The sequence below is a fragment of the Anopheles coustani genome, chromosome 2 (genome assembly GCF_943734705.1).
Source record: "Anopheles coustani chromosome 2, idAnoCousDA_361_x.2, whole genome shotgun sequence".
NCBI classification, from domain to species: domain Eukaryota; kingdom Metazoa; phylum Arthropoda; class Insecta; order Diptera; family Culicidae; genus Anopheles; species Anopheles coustani.
In genome coordinates this window covers 67,163,441-67,182,346 of record NC_071289.1, presented here as the reverse complement: position 1 = coordinate 67,182,346, position 18,906 = coordinate 67,163,441, and the positions used below count along the sequence as shown (strand labels likewise).

The 18,906-nt window shown below is 45.1% G+C and overlaps 1 protein-coding gene across 4 annotated transcripts; it reads right to left on the bottom strand.

Moving 5' to 3' along the window:
- Positions 1-214: 214 nt before the first annotated feature.
- LOC131266345 (ras-like GTP-binding protein Rho1) lies at positions 215-18,562 on the bottom strand. Of its 4 annotated transcripts, XM_058268825.1 has the most exons (6): positions 18,346-18,562; positions 17,828-18,093; positions 13,416-13,576; positions 3,434-3,583; positions 2,638-2,718; positions 215-2,524 (listed from the first exon to the last, which is right to left on the bottom strand). In XM_058268825.1, the coding sequence occupies exons 3-6, from the start codon at positions 13,569-13,571 to the stop codon at positions 2,333-2,335; spliced, it is 579 nt and encodes a 192-aa protein (XP_058124808.1). In that variant the 5' UTR covers positions 13,572-13,576; positions 17,828-18,093; positions 18,346-18,562; the 3' UTR covers positions 215-2,332. The 4 variants fall into 4 exon arrangements, with proteins under 4 accessions (XP_058124808.1, XP_058124807.1, XP_058124809.1 ...); XM_058268824.1 differs by lacking the exons at positions 17,828-18,093; positions 18,346-18,562 and adding an exon at positions 17,737-17,756; XM_058268826.1 differs by lacking the exons at positions 17,828-18,093; positions 18,346-18,562 and adding an exon at positions 15,465-15,842.
- Between the last annotated feature and the right edge of the window lie 344 nt (positions 18,563-18,906).

Sequence of the window (18,906 nt, the reverse complement as noted above, 5' to 3'; positions counted from 1 at the left end):
CAAAACAAAAGAATGATTCTACGGAGTGACAACACCACATCCGCCGAGGTTCGTTCCTTGGTCCACACGAGCAGCAACAAGCTAGCACGGCCAACGAAATCGGCCACGAGAAGAGACACAATCGGATTTTGAGGTGTAGCATGATGGTAGATGTTCGTGTTTTGTTTTTTGTTTTTTTTTTCCATTCATCATTGGTTAGAATTTATTCTTCTGCTTTCTATTTTTAAAATTCTGACTCTTCCCTCACTCGCTCAATCCAACTTACGCTCTCTTTCGTTTAATCTGTTTTTTTTTCACTTTCTTTTATCTGCGTTACATCTATACTAGCCTAAATTCATCTCCTTCTCATCATCGTCACCATCTTTATCATCGTTTTCGTTGCCGCCGCGTTGTTCTTCATCCTGCTCGGCCTGTACTACTTCTACTTCTGCTGACCCCCCGTAAGGGAAACATTCGTAATCATTCAATTCAAACCACTCCCTTCATCATTTCGGCATTTCATCGGCATGCGTAGCATATATGCGTTAGACTTGCTTCCTTTTACCATGCTTCTTGTTTCAATGGAACGACAGCATTCAAAAACAAATTAAAATCCTACCTTTCCAAATCGCCGCCGAAAGCTACGAAACTTATTGAGGGAGTTATTTTGTTGCGCTACCTTTTAAGTGGATGTTCGGAGATGTTTTTGGGATGCCCGCAAGCAACGGGCACAAGTATAATGTCCCAGATGCTGTGTAAAGTTTCCTGTCCAGTTGGATGAATAATCTATGCTTGATAATGTTTAGCAAATGCATGTGAGAATGAACGAGAAGAAAACGTGGTTTTGTGTCATTGACGGTTCCACTTTCATCTGCTACTAAATTAATGTGGTGGTGGTGGTGGTAGCAGTAATATGCTGCTTATGTTCCATTTCCATTTTCCTGCCGTATTATGAATGCCATGTTCCATGTTTCTACGTTCGTCCTGGCGCTAACATCATTCTCCTAACATTCTCATCAACATAAACGAAACACACACGGATTCTCTTGAATAGTTTTTTTTGCTGTTGTTTTGTAATTTGTTCTTTTGTTTTGCATACACAACACTTACTTAACCGCTTACCAAATAGTTAATAATAAAAAAACACATCTAATAGATGCCATGCTATGTATGTATGCATATGTGGTGTGTTTGTGTGTGTGTGTACGTGTGTGTATGTGTTAATAAAAAGAAAGATGGGAGCCGAATATGAGAAACATAAACCCTAAAAACCTAGTACAGACCGTTCCGTTTTTTCCGTCCTCTCCTACTTAAAAAAAAAGATGCGTGCCCGCGGAGTGATGGGCCCAACAAAGAAAAGAAAAAGGCAACGACGGGCTCTACTAAAGAGAAGTGCACACTTCCGTTCCCGTTTGTTGATTGCATTCCCTTGTATGATCGTATCATCCTGTTTTTGTCATTTGCAGTCGGGATTGTCCCACTGCTTCCGGATTAAGTGAGAACTCTCCCAAAGTAAAATGGTGACACGTTACGCATGGATGGTACTTCCGGGTGTATCCCGGTGGCGGGCCTCCAGCCTCAATACGGATGACCGCACGAAAAGGAAACGCATTCGATGCGGCTTCTGTAAAACATTTCCAACACATTTCGAATGGTTTGGATCAATGAAATATAAAACGGGAGATGACGGCGGACAGATACTATTTTCCGGGGGACCCCTTCCGACGGGTTCGCTCAAAAGCGCGCGCCGTTAGACATACAAATCCAATCCTAATCCTGACTTCGTTTGTTTGTGTTTGCTCATCTGTTGCTTTGTGTTTTGGTCTTCTCACGAAGGATCAATCGAAAAGGATGATGGTTCAATTTCATTCTTTTTAAAAGAGGATTCCTCAATTCAACCAGCTTCACCCCCATACCACACCCCGGCTGCTGCTGCTGCTTGCCTTATGATCGCAATTCGCTCGGTTGGGGGCCGCACGCCAGGTGGCGGCGTTTGGGAGCATTATAGAAACTTGCGGGTTTTCGCGTTTTCCTCATCGTCGGGGCGGCGGCGGTTTGTATGGTTTTCTACACGCTTGGCCATCCCTCTCTCTCTCTCGATCTACCGTATGTTTTGTTTGTTTACCTCTTTACTTTAGTTGCACGTCGAGCCTTGTTTTTTCACCTCATCTGCGGGCATTGTGTCCCTTCTTTCCTTGCTGTTATCAACTCCTCGCTCGACTTTCCCTTTCCCCTACCGTTTTTCCTCCTTCCTTTTTGCTCTTCCTCACGTTCCTGGCTCGATCGGCGCTCATCGAAGCCATGCGCGGACCTCACCATACACAATCGTAGTAGAAATGGATGTTTTGCTCTTTTAGAGCAGAACACATTTACTCTTCTTCTTCTTTTTGACCTGTAACGCTGCTCTCGTGGCGGTTTCGAATACTTCACGGACGCCCTCCTTTGACTTGGCCGAACACTCCAAGTAGGCAAACGCGTTAATTTTCTCCGCCATCGCACGCCCTTCCTGCGGCTTGACCGGTTCCTGCTTCATTTTGGACAACTCCTGCGAAAAGAGGGGGAAGGAAAAGAGAAGATGATTTCATTGAGGTGACTTCCAAACCGATAATACTACCAACTATTTGAGCCCACAAAGTGTTGTCGGGCGAACGTACGAACCTTTATTGTATGAGGGTCATTTCTGAGATCTTTCTTGTTGCCGACTAAAATGATGGGTACGTTGGGGCAGAAATGTTTGACCTGTAGGTAAAGCGAAAAGAAAATACAAAAACTTTTAGAATCGAGCAAGAGTATCGCAAACATTAAGTAAAGCATCCCTCATTTGTCTGTCCATTTGTTTTATGAATAAAATGCCTTCCATGAAACAATCTAATGATTCATTTCCTACGCCGGATTCGAATAAGATAGTCGCGTCTTTAGGAAAGCGAACTTGATTGGCCAACGCGTGACTCACATTGCTTTCGCGCTGGTAGCAGGGTGGTTATATGCTCTGATAACGACAGTTCGTCATCCAAACACAGCCAACGGTCACACAAACACAGAACTAACGACAACTTACGATTGTGAGTTGCAACAGAAAAAAAATCTTTTCCAGTGTTCTTTTGTCGAAAAAATGGAGGAGAGCTTTCTACTATTATTAATCAAACAATTGTTTACGCTTACGAAGCTATTTCTGTTACATAATTTTACTGCAAGGAAATCTTATCTAACATGCATGTGACCTTCCAGTCTTGCATCGGATTAAAAGGCAATTGACGCCTTTTGAAACAATGTAACACAAACAGGTACTACACTCTTGACTTCAAAGCAAACACAAAACCCTTTGCTGATAAAACGGGTGCATCTTATCATCGACGATCCGGTAAAGATCACGAACAAACCTCTTAACGAGATCACGTATCTCCCAGTCTTGTGCTCCCTGCCCTTTTGAAACTCTTGTTGACTGTCCGCTTACCTCTGGGGTCCATTTCTCGGGGATGTTCTCCAGCGAGTCGGGCGAATCGACGGAAAAACACATGAGGATAACGTCGGTGTCGGGGTAGCTCAGCGGCCTCAGTCTGTCGTAGTCTTCCTGTCCAGCCGTGTCCCATAGCGCTAGTTCGACCTGAAAAATGCCCGAAGAAAAAAGAGGTGTTTTAGATCTAATGTGGGGAAATTTTATAATAAAAACGGGATATATAATGTAATAGAAAATTGTACGCGAGCTAGGAAAATAATTATTTCAGACGTTCCTTTAAAAAGCTAAGAGCCCCGCTACACGACCCGAAAACTCAAAAACTTCTCGGCGAGAAGAGGGGAACAACCGAGAAGTTTACGTCAAAAACTTTTCAGCTCCGTGAGCTGAAAACTGCACCCGAGAAGTTTTTGGCAGCTAACCGAAAACTCAAATGCGTCAGAAGAAGAAGACGAAAAAGAAATAAATGTAAACATAACAAATCTCAAAAACAAAATAAACGAACATATGGTGATAAATTTACGTGTTTCTTTTGTAGTTACGGTTAGTTAATATTTTGTTATTTTATAGCTAGAATATCAATTATAAATTCACTATAGATCAGGGGTTCGCAAAGTCCGGCCCACCAACTGATTCCAAAATCTAAAAGTTTCAAAAAGTTTAATGATAAAGATTAAAATATTTTATTCTACCACTTTTTATGTAACTTGAGAACATCAAAATCTTCCTTCTTCATGCGAAGAAAGTTAATTATAGTTTCATTTGCTTGCTCTGCTACAGTATTGTCCAGCAAACGGTTGCCATCTTCTTGCCTCCGCACAATACGCCTGTTGCGTTGTTGCAAGTTTTGGGTACTCAACTCGATGACCCGCGATAGGGTAGTTAGCCACACTTCAACAGATTATCCATCTTTTACTTTTTGTGTGAATTGAAATAAGATCTTGTTTGCTTTGAAGGAAGATTTTTGAGTTAACTGAAAAATCAAAAACAAAAACCTCGTTGCGCCGCGAAGTTTTGAGTTTGCGGCTCGTGTAGCGTGGCTCACAGAATTGGTACCACAAAACGCGGCTACACGAACCGAGAAGATTTTGACGTAAACTTATACGGTTTTTGAGTTCTCGGTTGGAGTTTTCGGTTCGTGTAGCGGCCCGGTAAGATAAGCTTTTCTAAGATCTTTAAATAAGGGGTGGGGTTTTCGAATATTTTTCAAAAACCGTTTAACAGACATGTCCTTCTTCTTCTACTTTAGGCCCTCGAGTGTTAGCACTTGAACTTCGCGAACCCGACACTAGAAGTAGAGGGGGACCGACCGGGGGATCTTGCTAAACCCGCCAATTCCTGGAAGTTGAATCATTCCGAAGAAATGTTACCTTAGACTGGCTCCGCATTGACAAACACACACACACACGCACACATATGCTGCTCATGCTTACGCCGTGTCTTTATCGCGGTCAGTTCATTCATTACCTCACTGCTCCGTGTGTTCCTCCGGAGGTGGTTGTTCTTTTTTAGTGGTGTGATTCAACTACACATAACCCACCTCACACACATACATAGACAAACCCATTTCATCTATTAACCAATCCTCCCATTTCCCTCCGAGCCCTACAACTTTTCCATCGCACGCCCTGTTTTACCGTAAAGGAGCCCTGGGAATGTGGGACTCCGCGATAAGAGCCATTAGTACCAACCGAACACCGACAACCGGGCGAACTCCGACCAACATTCCACACATTAGCGCCCCCGTTTCCGCTCTTCCTGCCCTTACACTTACTGAACACCCGCGGGAGGATCCCCCCCGCCATAGCCCTAGACGCGTGCCACCTGAAGAGGGGGTCAGGGAAGATGATATTGGATACGGAATTCGAAAAGAAAAAAGAGAGTGAGAATCGAAAGCGGAAAGATTGGGTTCCCCCGAATCGCTGGGGGAGGGGGGGTTGAGAGCCGGGCCCACCACCTTTGACGAGACAACAAAACCTTGACACGCGGCCAACGTGTGGTCGTCTAGAAAGTGGTGAGAGAATGTCGTACCCTCGCTGGACATCGGAAGGAAGGTTCCCCTCGCGGGGGGTCGGGTGGTCGTTTCTCAATCAAGCGAAGCGAAGAAAGTTGTTGGGGAAAGAAATCTTAACGAGAACGCATGGAAGAGGACACCCCCCAGTAGTTCCAAAAAGGACACACACCACACACACACTCGGACGTTCTTCCTGCTCTTCGGGAAGGTGTGTTTATTTAAGGCTGTTAAATAAATTGTCACCATTGATTTCCCCCACCCCCATGCGCGTCCGTACCGTGGGGGGACCATTATTCTTTCATTCAGTGTGTGGCTCGCGAAAACACTCCCTCTTTCTTAGTAGTACACACGTAAGGACACATTGGTTCCATTTTTCCATCCTCCCCACCGATTCCCCCCCACGCCCAATAACCATTAGATTTTCCATCGACCTTACGATGGCGCGTATTCGACCTCTTTATCTGCCCTCCGTTTTCCCGTAGGGGATTGGGTGGGAAATCATCTCCATTCACCTATAGCGAGGGGGTAGAGAACCCCAGGTGGTTGTCCCAGGCCGAGGTCAAACCTGATACACCTCTCTCTTCAACCACCGGATGGATCATCGGAGGACCGTGGAGTCGCAGCAAAACGCTCAAGCAAATAATACCGCCACACTCTCACGGCGGAACCTTATCCGGGTATCACCCCGCTTACCCCATCACCCGCTTGGGGGAGGTGTTTGTGGGTTTTCCGTTATCAGCGATAGCGTCGTGTGTGCGCGCGCGCCATCATTGCCTGCAGTGATATAAATTCTTGCAAGCGCACCTTCCAACGGGTGGCGCAGGGTGAGGTATGTCGTCGTCGGGTGGGGTCGTCTCGTGGTTCTCGCGACGTTTTCCTCCAACGACGGTTGGTTATCATCAACCATCCACAAACAACCAAAACAAAAAAAAACAATCGGGAGGCCAACAGAGAGTTTGTTTCTCCGATGACTCTCTTCTCCACTAAGCTCCTTCCTTCCCGTTTACGCCGTACGTTAAAGTTTGTCCAGTTTTATTTCCTCCCTTCCGTCAGTTATCTAGCTCGCTGCTACGGGGAACTCTGACCAACACCATGTTGTCCGCCTTCCTTTAGTCGCTGGTAAAGTTGATTCACAGCGTCACCCATTCATCCGTTCTTTTCGTTCCCTTCCATAAGTCCCTCGTGTAAGGTCGTGGGTTTAGGTTCGCGCCATCAAACCAAACCCACGCCTGGAGGAGTTACAAAGTTATGGCCGACGGACTGGGTGGAGAAGAGGCTAGGAGAGAAACGTTGTTCGAATCAACCAAATGAGTAATTGCAGAATTGTTTCCGCTTGCAACAACAACGACACCCGCTTTGGCCAGCATAATGTAGCAGCAGCACACGATGACGCCAAAGTGGCACTTTTCCCCAGTTCTTGAAAAGGCTGTCCCGGTCCCGTCGGAATTTTGAGAGTGTCATCTATTGAAGACGGGGAAAAAACAACAAGGATTCCTGATACCAATTTTTTGTAATCGGGTTCAAGTGCAATTGTTGTTGTCAACACGATTATTAGATGTAATAACTGTTTAAAATACATCGAAAACCTGTAGAAAACCGAACCCCCTACCATTTGATGTGCTTTGTCTGCTTCAATTAACAACCCAGATCGAACATTCGACAGTTCTCAGCCCCGTCCCTAAGTGACGCTAATTGATCAGCCGATGCCATTAACCTCGCTGATACGGTGAGCCCCCTTACCCCTTCCCGCTCTTCGACCGATGTTAGAAAAAACCAGTAGGGTTTGTGTTAGTGGAAAAGTTTTCGCAAATGTAGTCACTCATCAGGCAACATTTGTTTTAAAACCTAAAATACTATAACAATGGACGAATATTGTGTATGACACTGTATAACCATAAACCAAATACTAGATCATACCATAACAGAAGCAAGTAAAAAAATATATGAAGATATCCTTCTAATAGATTTGGGTAACTACTAAATTCAGAGTTATAAATGTTTTGTAATTAATCTCGGTAGGAAGAAAAGAAAAGAAAATTCTCGTCTAAAGATACATAAGAAACAATTTCCATATATAATGGTAATGGGAAGTGAATTATGGTGCCATCCATTCAGAAAAATAAAACACTTCAAATTACAAATTGTGATGTAGGCATATCTTATAGAAAATATTTTCTATAACAAACCAAAACAATTGTTGACACATGAAAATTTTCGTTAAAATGTATTCGTCGAGGCGAGGCGAGATAATTGTTAGAACGAAGAACTTTGCGAAATCCGAAAAACAGTCCTATGCGTGTAGTGTATATCCTTACTATGCACTGGGGACTACCATTACCATTTCAAACATTGGTTGAAAATGTATAATAAATAAATGTGAACGACATTTTTTCCTATAACCCAATAAACAAGCGATAAGCATTTTAATACAAGCATAGCTCGCAATGGGAAAGAAGTTCTCGGGGTGATTAGGATGCTACCAGCACAACACGTACAAGATGCCCCCCGCTTCCCAGCCTCAGTACTTCCCAACCGCCTCGGTACCCACCAATGATTGGATGATGAGTTCCGAGCGCACACCGATAACAAGCACCACAACATTCGCTTCTAGGAGGCTAATCAGCATTTCGCGTTTCAGTTTCATTCGTGTGCACAAAAGCGGCTCCATTCCGAGACTATACTCTTTTGCCCTGAGAACTGTGCATGATTCAGCAGCAACAACACCAGCAGCTGTTGCTGCTGGGTGCCCCGGGAGGCGGCAGCGGAGGCAAGCAAATAGATGAACACATGATGGACCACCGCGGGATGATGTAATGCTTTTTAAATTATCTCAACAAACCCTCACTAGCGGTTCTTCGCGGATGGTAATATCTAAAATCAATTTAAATACTTTGATTAATCAACACAACCATAGACTAACCCCGGCCGGGGATAGACACCTTTAGCCATTTCTGGGTTATTCATTACATATTCATTACAGTTAACTATCGTGAGAATCCCGTGATCCGTTGGGGAGGTTTTGCATTATTAGGAAAAGCTATTTCTCCTTCCCACAACCGGAAGGGTCGCGATAGGGAGAGATAGTTCATCGAAATCCTGCCCAATGCCGGATTGCACATCCAACGGTGTCCGTCCCCCCGTCGTAGGTCTCAGGTCAGAGGCATAAGCTGACATCATCATCACCACAGGCGAGAAGCGCAATCGATCGTCAAGCACCTCCACATCATCATCATCTCGCCGTCGTCTTCATCATCGACTTCAGAGAGACCTCCTTGCCGTTCCGTCCATTTTTTGCTAAGTTGATCCTCCGGTTTTTTTCTAAAACGAATATTGAACGTCCATCGAACGTATGACGAATCCTTCCATACAACTCTTGGTCCAAAATGATGGGTAGAAGGGGGGACAATCATCATGGTCTCGAATTCATGGTGGAAAGAAATATGGAAGGGACCTGTCGAGTTGCAGAAGATGGAATAACCGAACAGATACAAAAAAGTAATGAAGGGATCTCTTCAGATCCCTTTTAACATTTTTTCTCTATGTTTTTGAATAAATCTAGCTCGAAATCGATCGATTGATTTAATTTTATCTTTACTGTTTTGTGCCAGTGAGTTTTACGTGCCATGAAACTCATTTCTAACAATAAGAATATTGCAGTCGCGATTTAAGCCAAACTTTATTGCATTGTATCTAACAATAATAAACAAGAGAGTTTTAGAAATACAAGACTGTTGAAAAGTACTTCTTTTTATCCACTAGAAGTGAAACCAGGTTGAGTTAAAGCGAGAGAAAGTAGTTTACTACATTGGCAAAAGAAGCTGTCCTTCAAATGGGATCACAATTGAAAACGATGGACACAAAAGTGTATCAGTTTGTTGCAAATTCTCCCTCGGTGCCCAACAATCATCTTCCCTCGGGCGGGGGGGTTGTACACAGTAAACCGGACAAGAAATAATGAATTGGGGGTGCTGGCTAATGAGAAAATGTCCACTTTCCTTCCGACGGACCGGACCGACCTCTCCAGTGGACATTCGTTTTATGTCTCAAGCACTATATTATGTTGGTGTTCCAGAGCCCATTATTCCGGCTAACAAAAACAGATCGAATGGAGCGCTTTATTCGTTCCGGTGACCGGCAGGCAGCAACATGGAACCGAATTGAAATTGGTTTTCTTTTTAAAAAGAAAAAAAATCTACCACACCTGTTTCCACAACCTTCTCACGCACAACCCACCTCCCAAAGGCGGGATATTATTTTGGTGATGGACTTTTTAAAAGTTTTTTGCCTTCGGTACACCATTGATAATATCAAACGAACCTGTACAAAGAGCACGAAAAAGAGACACCAGTTTCCGCGAGAACTTATGACCTAATGCGGTAGGAATTTCAACCCTCCTTCCAGGGCGGGCCGGGCCCGGGGCAGGAAAGAGGGGAGGATCATTCCACTCGTCGAGTGGAGCGCAGCAACACCGGTTTTCCAATCTTTCCGCGGTGAATGCCGGCAGTGATGTGGTGGTGGTTTCGTCTGGCTCAATTTTATGTTGCCCTTAATCCTGTTGCCACCAACCACAACGAGACGGTTTCACCGAAATTCCCTTTTTTCGATTCGATTCTTTCCTCCTCCCGTTCGGGGGTCTTGCTTCTGGTGTGAATGTTCTTTTGTGGCGTTTTGTTGTTGCGTAAAAAGTTGCCGTCTACCACCGTTTCGAAACTATTCGCTACCAGTTGATTCCAAACAGTGAATATGCTTGCTTTGCATGATGTGTGTGTGTGTGTGTGTGTGTATGTGAGAATGTGTCAAGAAACTTGAGTACCGTTGGGAGGCCAAGAGGCTAGAAAAATGATCTAACTCCCACCCGCCACCCGTTGCTTTGGGATTCGCGGGTTCAAATTCAAGAAGTCAAACGGAGCAGAAAGCGGCAGAAAGCGGTAGAAAGCCGTATGGACACTTCGTAGTGGCGGGGGTGGGAGGAGGGATTTGGAAACATTTGACTTTGATTGACGTTTGACACAAACGAAGTCCTGCGGGCGCGGAGAAACGACTGACCTGTGGGGAGGGTGTGGGGGTGTGGTGGGTCATTTTGTGGCAAAGCGGGGTGGTGTGCGAATCCAGCGCGTCCACCAAAGAGCTCGACGTCGTCGTCGGTTCGCGGTTCGAGTTGGAGAACACGCGCGCTTACCATCATGGGGAAAGATCCCGTGCCTCCCCCCACCCTCTGGCCGACTGGAAAGGAATGCATCTTGTCCATACTGTGGCGACCCGTGGATAGTTGTATGCGTGCGTGCATACCGTGTGTGTATGCCTTTTCCGATGTCCGGTTTTCTTTTTTAAATCCTCCAGAACATTCAAGTGTAATAATATATGATCGATGTGTGGTCATCTGCAGACGGCGTCCTGGTGTGTACGGGGGGAGCGGAGGCATCCACATACACACACACACACAGTCTGCGTTCGCGAAATGATTTCTTTTCATTCCTTTTTTACCTTCTCCCGGGCTATATTTACGTATGGCAACCATTCGTGTACCGGGCCTGGATGGATGAGAGGAGCACAGATTTTCTTCCTTCCATCGCCACACAGCGAGAGCGCGTTTTCGCTGATAAAATTATTTTTATCCGCATACCACAACCAAGCCTCCGGGGCTCGGCGTATCTGCTGTGTCCGCTACCGGTAATGATTTTCCCGTTTTCCCCCGCTCTTTTAACACCAATTCATTTATGGTGAATGTCAATAAAAATTATTTTTCATTGGCCACCCCACACACCGATCGAGCGTCAGACCAGGGGGCCCGCTGCTGCTTTTTCCGGCCATCCGGATCCTCAACCTGTGTCCGTGTGTGTGTGTGTGCGCCGGATAACACACAGCTTCATTTATTCTGCCCTGATGACACCTTAATTGGAATTTATCGAATCGCTTCTTGCGCGGCTTATGCGTCAATCGTTTTTCCGCCGATTTTATGGCAGCCGTCCAAAAAGCACAAGCGCGCTTCCAAAACATGCCGTTACGCATTACCAGAGAGCAGACATTCCAAGAAATGATGCGCTCGGGGGAGGAGATAAGCTAAGAAATATTTTTAAACAAATCTCTCCGGCCACAAATGTGAGTGGGAATAAAAACTTAAAACAAAAAAGAATAAACAAATAGCAATACAACATGTTTTTGCCAATTCCCAATACTCGTCAGACCAAACCAAATCTAGGGCGATGGGCTTCCGCGCGATAGAATACAAAAATTACTCGCTAGTTAGTTTGTAGAAGTTGCGCGATCTATCTCCGAGGTCCAAGAGGCAAGGAGAAATTGAGGGAAAAAAAAGAAAAATAACAACATGATTATGTTTCACTATGGTTTTTGCTTTCGGCGGAGAAACTAGCAAAGAATCCAGTGGGAACAAAGGAAAACCGTAAAAACAAAGATGAAACCAATTTCAGAATCCAAGATTTCCTCTGTTTGATGCCCAGGGGAATGACCACGCGAAAAGAAAACAAATATTTTAATCAGTTACTTGCCATCTTCCGCTTCCTATTGTAACTCTTTGTATTACGGGTCATGGGCAAACAAATGCCCTTTGTTATTCTACAATCTGCAACATAACAGAATCAAAAACTGGCTTTTTCCTTTTCACTCGAGTTGAACAATGTAGTTCAATTTCTCCATTCACGGTATAGTTTTTCGCTTTTTTATTATCGCAGTTTAGACCAGAAAAAGCTTGTTACTGTATTGTAGTAACTCAGTGCTGCCTACTATCATGAATGGAGATATCATAAATTGCAGATTGGTGTGTCAAGGCCAATCGCCCAGCACCGACAACCCGGGGGTGCATAAAAACGCCATAAAAAATCTATTAAACTCTCGCTTTCGAACGAGGCGAGACGAAAGCCATGCGAAAAATCTAATCACGTACTTATTGGAGAAGGAAGGTGGTGGTTGTTGGGCCCGCGATGTGCCGCCCGGAGTTGATGAAGGTGAAAGGCGAATACAATTGGATTTATGGTAAGACGTCCTCTCCTCCAGCGCTTGGCGCAAGACGGCTCGTGCACGCGGGCTGGCCCGTACTATTTGACGACATTCAGGCAATCGGAACAAGCGCAAATTCGTACACATACACACACTCTTTTTATTGCAGTCCACGTATGCTCTTAGGGTGGCCTTGGGGGAGTCGGGTGGGAGTTGTTGGGAGCCGTTCGTCAACCTCCCGGGGGGATATTTGCATGACCACTTGAAAGAGAGAGGGAGTCTTGCCAGCCGAAGGGTAAGGCATGTTAATGTTTATGAAAAAGACATGCCCTGCCTCCCCATCGCCCTCCTTTCACTCCAATCCTTTTTTTCCTGTACATTTTCGCGTATAAGTTTTTTCTCCAGTTTCTAGTTTCGACCTTCCTGGAAACGGTGGAGTTGGTGTGTGGCTCCTCGAAAGGGAAGTTATTGTTCTTACTAATATTCTATCATCTTTTTCTGCAACGCATCTCCAGTCAAATTTTAAATCCTTTCAGCAGTAAAATTTGTTAGTGTAATCTTTAGATGGTGGATTTTACGACGATTAAAAACAAAAGATGTAGAATGCTTCCAAAATTCCGCATGCATTTGGTGCATCTATTCTTCCAAGAGGGCGGTAGCCTTGCACGCCGGATTTCTTTGTTATGTCGGGCGTTTCTATGTGTGTGTGTGTTCAAATGCACCGGCAGCAAACTGAACAACAAAATGTTGCTGGTTTGTTCCCTTGCAATGCCAGTTTGTGTCCATTTTTTCCTTAGTGCATCCTTCTTACGAGCGTATTTCTTCCACATGATATCACAATCAAAGTGAATTACATTTTAAAAAGGCAAATTTAAACCATACAAAACCCTGCCCAAACCGTTCCATGTTGCCTTTGTCACATGATCGGCGGCTTCGCTGGGGTTTTTATTGGTTGTGATGGTGTCTGGGGGTGAGTTGGTGGGTGGTGTTTGCGCTGCAGCTCATTGCACTCACCTGCTTGCCGTCGACTTCGATGTCGGCCACGTAGTTCTCGAACACGGTCGGGACGTACACCTCCGGGAACTGATCTTTGCTGAAGACGATCAGCAGACAAGTCTTACCGCAGGCACCATCGCCGACGATCACCAGCTTTTTCCTTATAGCAGCCATTGGTTCTGTTTTAGGCCGATTACGATCCAATGTGGGAGATTTGATGTGTTCGTGTTTAATTGTTTTTCGTCAACGAGCCATTTTCCAGAATCCAGCAGTGGAAAGGTTGTGACGGCAACGGGATGAACAATCGCACACCACCGAAACGGTGATAAGTTAACGTAGCAGGCGCGATGACGAGGTTATGGTGGTTTCGAACATAGCGGGCAGAGAATAAAGAATGGCAGCAATGGTAAAAAAGTACGCGGAAAAGACGGTCACAGTCGTCGTCGTCGTCGTTGCCGTTTGGAAGACGCGAAAATATTCCAACAAGAAATACGGGCACACACAATTAGCCGCAGGGAGCGAGAAAGAGTGAGCAAGTATTTCGTACGTTGTTTAGGACCACAAGCAAGAGAGGGAGCAATGGCGCGCGTATAAAAGAGATGTTAAATTTGGCGGACGATGACGGTGGTTACCGCGGGACGGGCATTCACGGGATCGGCGGGACGCATTCACAAACAACACCACACGGTAGTTACGCACATCCGTCGTAGCATGGAATCATGGTGGGTTATTTTTTTTCGTAACAATTCGTGTTCACATAGCAAAGAAGATAGATAGTACCGAAGTAGCAGCAACAACCAACCAACACAGCCGTAAACAACACGCACATACGCACACACACACGAGACAAGAAGGAAGATACGCGTTTGCCGCACACGCGCGCGCAACACGTACAAACCACACAAACACAGCCGAATTTTCATAATTGTAACGGCAACGAGTCGCACGCACACAGCGATGGCATCACGAACGGCGGCGGTCGGGAGAGATATAACGAGTCATCGTTGCAAACGCCGTCGTCGAAATGTTGAAGAAGGATAGTCACAAAGTTGGCCAAGGAATATGGCATTTAGCCATTTGATGGTGGTTTTGTTGTTCACGATATTAGCATTTGCATCGATCGCCATATCGCGATGTAGAATCACACAACATTATCACCGATTTGCAGATGACACATCGCAGGGCGATGGAAGATTTTTGTTGCACACACCGCCAGCAAACCGTACGCACAGACACCAGCGCAAAGTGCGCGCACAGGACGACACCAACGAGCACACAAACACACACGCGCGCACGCGACACCAGGCATACGTAAACGCGTACGCGAGGGATGGTCGGGGGGCAACGGTTTTCGATCGGGTCCGAGGAGTAAAACGGAACCGTATCACGGATTGTGGATGACCAGCCAGCATAGTAGCCCAAGAGTACGCAGGAACCGGAAGCGTACCGAGGGGTGACGCCCGAATTTCGGGGCCCGTCCGTCGAGGGTGTTGCCACGACGCGCGTAGCGTAAAAACGTCGCCAGGCGTTTTGGTTTTCCATTTAGTTTTTTTTTTGCCAAAACACAGTCGAAGGAAAAGACCAACACCACCACCACACATCCGGTCCGGTGTCCAGTGGCGGATGAAGATGATGGAATGCGCGTATCCAACAGCGGGTGGGGCGTCGTGCATCGGTCATCGGTCGAAAGTAGCGATCCGTACGAGATGATTTATTTTCAGCACACACATTACAGGAGCAGCAACAGGAACGGTAGCGGCCAACAAGGCGAGGTTCCACGTCGAGACGAAGGTACATGAAAGAAGTGGAAGAGAAAGAAAATTCACAGACAAATTAGCAAAGGAGGCCAGGATAAGTTAAACATATTGCGGGAATGTGCTGCTTTTTTTTGGTTCTGCTTTATAGCACATCGTTTTTGGTGTCGTAGCAGTCCGTGAAACTCAAGCTACGAATGCGGGGAGGGCAAGACAAATGATTTCGACTGACTTTCTTCCAAGAGAGGGTTCAATTTTCTACGCAAATGCTTGTTTAATCGCTTCTTTTCAAAGAAGGAACAATTTCACTCACTCTATGCACCCTTTAACTTCTCGTTACTTTCTTCACGTACAGCACCACACAAACGACGATGACGGTCGACTGGACAAACACGGTTTGGATAAGCTTGCTGCTATCTATGCAGTGTAGACGATTCGCAAGATTAGATGGACAGGATGGAGCGACGAGCGGGGAGGGAAAACAAATTAAAAAGAACTCCTAGATCTGTGCGTACCCGGCGCCTGGGACTCGATTAAAATCTTCTATCACTAAAAGAAGAATGGACGAGGAGGTTGGGTACGGTTCGTTTCCGCTGCAGCAAACACTACTCCGGGGGGAAACCAACCGAAAAAACTAAAATCAGCTATCTCGCCGTGTGCCCTAAAACCGCGATCGAACTTCCGAATGCGATGACTGTATCTAGGCGAATGCTGCCCGAAACTGACCGCGAGCTTCGTGGACCCACGTGCGATGATATAGGATGGCGCTGCGATGAAAACGCCAACAGTTGGTGAACAACATCGCGTGCGTGAAGCATTGACAATCAAATCGAGATCAACTATCTCTCAGTGGTAAATCAAAGGATATTTTTAATTGTGGCCATAGAAAAAAGTTTCCTTTACAGCCACTTTACAGAAAAAGAGAACAAATTTTCAACATAAATTCAAGGACAACAACAGCTCGGCGATGAGTTTTCTATAGAAACGGATATACAAAATGGCCGGCACAGACGTCAAAGATGAACGTCAGGGCAGTTCCTGTTGAATTTTCACCGGGGGTGGAAAAACTTGTTGCATCCATCCGGTACTCAGGATCCAAAATAAACTATCCTTCTGATGAGTTATGAACTGAACAGAATACACTAACAATTTTTAGTGCTTAATTATTTTCTAGGGAACTATACATCATATGTATGCAACAAACGGTCAGAAGTATTAAAATTAATCTACTACAATTGCGACACAAACTCAAAATAACCTACAAAAATCATTTAAAAAAACTAGCATGTACTATTAGAATGGATTCAAAGCAAATTCATTGGAATGTCGTTGTGATTAGGCCAAATGATGTGTCGGTTTCTCTTGATAGATTTTTTTGAAAAACAAATCGCGATGAAAGTCACAATCGTCATGTTGTTTTCGACGAACAGGAAAAAAGAAAATATTTCCAAAGCATCTCACAGATAGAGCATCAAAAAATTTGAATTCTTCCGATAATCACGCACAGTTGATGGATGTGCTAGGGCGTACTCGGGCTCGTTGCGAGCCAGCATTATTATCAATCCCACAAAGGTCGGCCAATAGATTTTCCGTTTGTATACCCGAACGGGCGATGCATTTGAAGGACATTTAGCAAAAAAACTCCAAATAAATACTCTTATCAAGTCGTCCAACTTACAGCATAAAAACTGAAACCAGTGAGATAAGAAGAGAAACATGGAATTAAAGTCGAATGTGCAGCTCGTATGCATGGTAGCCTGCCCGCGCTAGGTTTGAACTTTGCTTGACCCCTTGGTCATATATGTGTGGTACGTAATCGTACCAGTTTATCTACGATAATTGGAAGCCCTTTCGCTAGCTTCTTCCTAACCAGCGCGGCGCAGAGAATGACGAACCATACGGTGGTGCTGTTCGCTTTCAAGCGGAACACGAGAACCCATTCCCAAAAGTAATTGGAGCGAGTTTTATCCAGTTCCGTCTGGTTGGCCGTCGTGTTTCGCGCAGCAGTACTACGAGCTGCGGTGCAATCTTGAGGACTGCTCGGCCCCACAGTAGTGGGTGGTGGGTGGTTGGATGGGTGTTTTCCACTGGCGGCTGCTATGGAAACATTCGAAAAAGGGTGCATACACACAACGACACGCACATACACAAGGGGTTGCTTTTCTCGCCGAATCATCTGACACGGAGGTAGCAAAACTGTCACTGATTTGCAGGACAAACATGCAATATGAACTCTCTATAACTAAAGAAAATCTCTGAAGAAATTAAATATTCTATGGTGCATGAACGTTGAGTAGATTAAACACAGCAACAGATAAGGCATTTCTAGGCAACAAACTAAACAGCAGTGGAGGAGGTGTACTCCAAACGATGCAAGAAAACAGATGAAACTCAGGAAAGGGTGAAAAATTGTCACCATCAACATACATATATGAAGGAGAAAAACAGAACTTGAAAAAAGCAGGCAGCAAGGAGGTAGGCCGTTTTTACGAGGCCCATGGAAAGGAAAAACAAACGGACAGCAGTAAACAGTGCACTAAAACAAAAGGCAATCACAGTAGGTTACAGATGAAAACAAATAATACCTGAATTAGTTGGAGAAGAGACGCATGAAAAACACCACATTACTTATCTCCTGACACCACACATGAAACAAACACCGTACAATGGATGTACCTTTTTCTTCTTTTACGATTCGTCTACGTCGGATCTAATTAAAATGGGAACCGCACACTTTTTCGCTCTATCTCGGGTTTCCGATTTTCCTATGCAACACACAACACGCGATAAAAAAAACGGTGTGCAGCCCTTTTTCACTGGTTCGTAGCAGGCAGGTACTGCTGCTGGTTCTGTCGATGCTGGCGCCGATGGGGTCGCGGGGTGGGATAGCTAATATTTTCCTGGTTTTTCCTCGACTAGCGATTTTCAGGTTTTCCGCACTGCTGCAGTGAAATAAGGGGAGAGAAAGAGAAAGAAAGAAAGATAGTAGGATGGTGGTCACACAAATGAATACACTCGTTTTTCAGGGCGATTTATTAGCACGGGAAATAATTTTGACATGGAAAACCCTTGACGACGTGTCTCGATTATTCCACTCGAACGGCGTAGGAAAAACACTGCGCCCGTTGGAAAGACGCCCGAGGTGGGAAGGGAAATCTGAGAAAAATAGAACTTGAAGCTGAAAGAATGCGTACACTTTTTCTGGCGGATGTTTGGTGAAGCCTTTCGTTTCGGGTTACTACTATCACTACCGGGGAAAAGCCACCAGCGACGTCCAAACACAAGCGTAGTTCACGCCACACGAATATTGCTCGGGATGGAGTATCGGCAGTCGATAAATTTTCCTTTCTCTATCCTCTATTGGAAGGCGACTGGGAATTCTATGTTTGGATCAACTTGATGCACACACCTTCGCCCCGCGACAACGATCCTCGACGATCGCAATTAGTGTTGGCAGAATCGGGATTGGGAAGACCCAAAGATTCGATCCCTACACAGATTCCAAAGATTCGAGTCCCAACTGTACGGATTCTTACAATCTGAGTTTTTAAACAGAAAAAAATGATTCTATTGGGATTCGAATAAGATTTGCTTTGTTTGGGACTTAATTTGATTCGATTCTGACTTTGATCCAAATTTATTTGAATTTGATGTGAGTCGAATTAGTCACGTTACGAGTCGATCTAGAGACAATGTGATTGATTTCAGTTTCCTCTGTTTCTTGGATTGGGATTCGGATTTGGGGATTCGGTTTA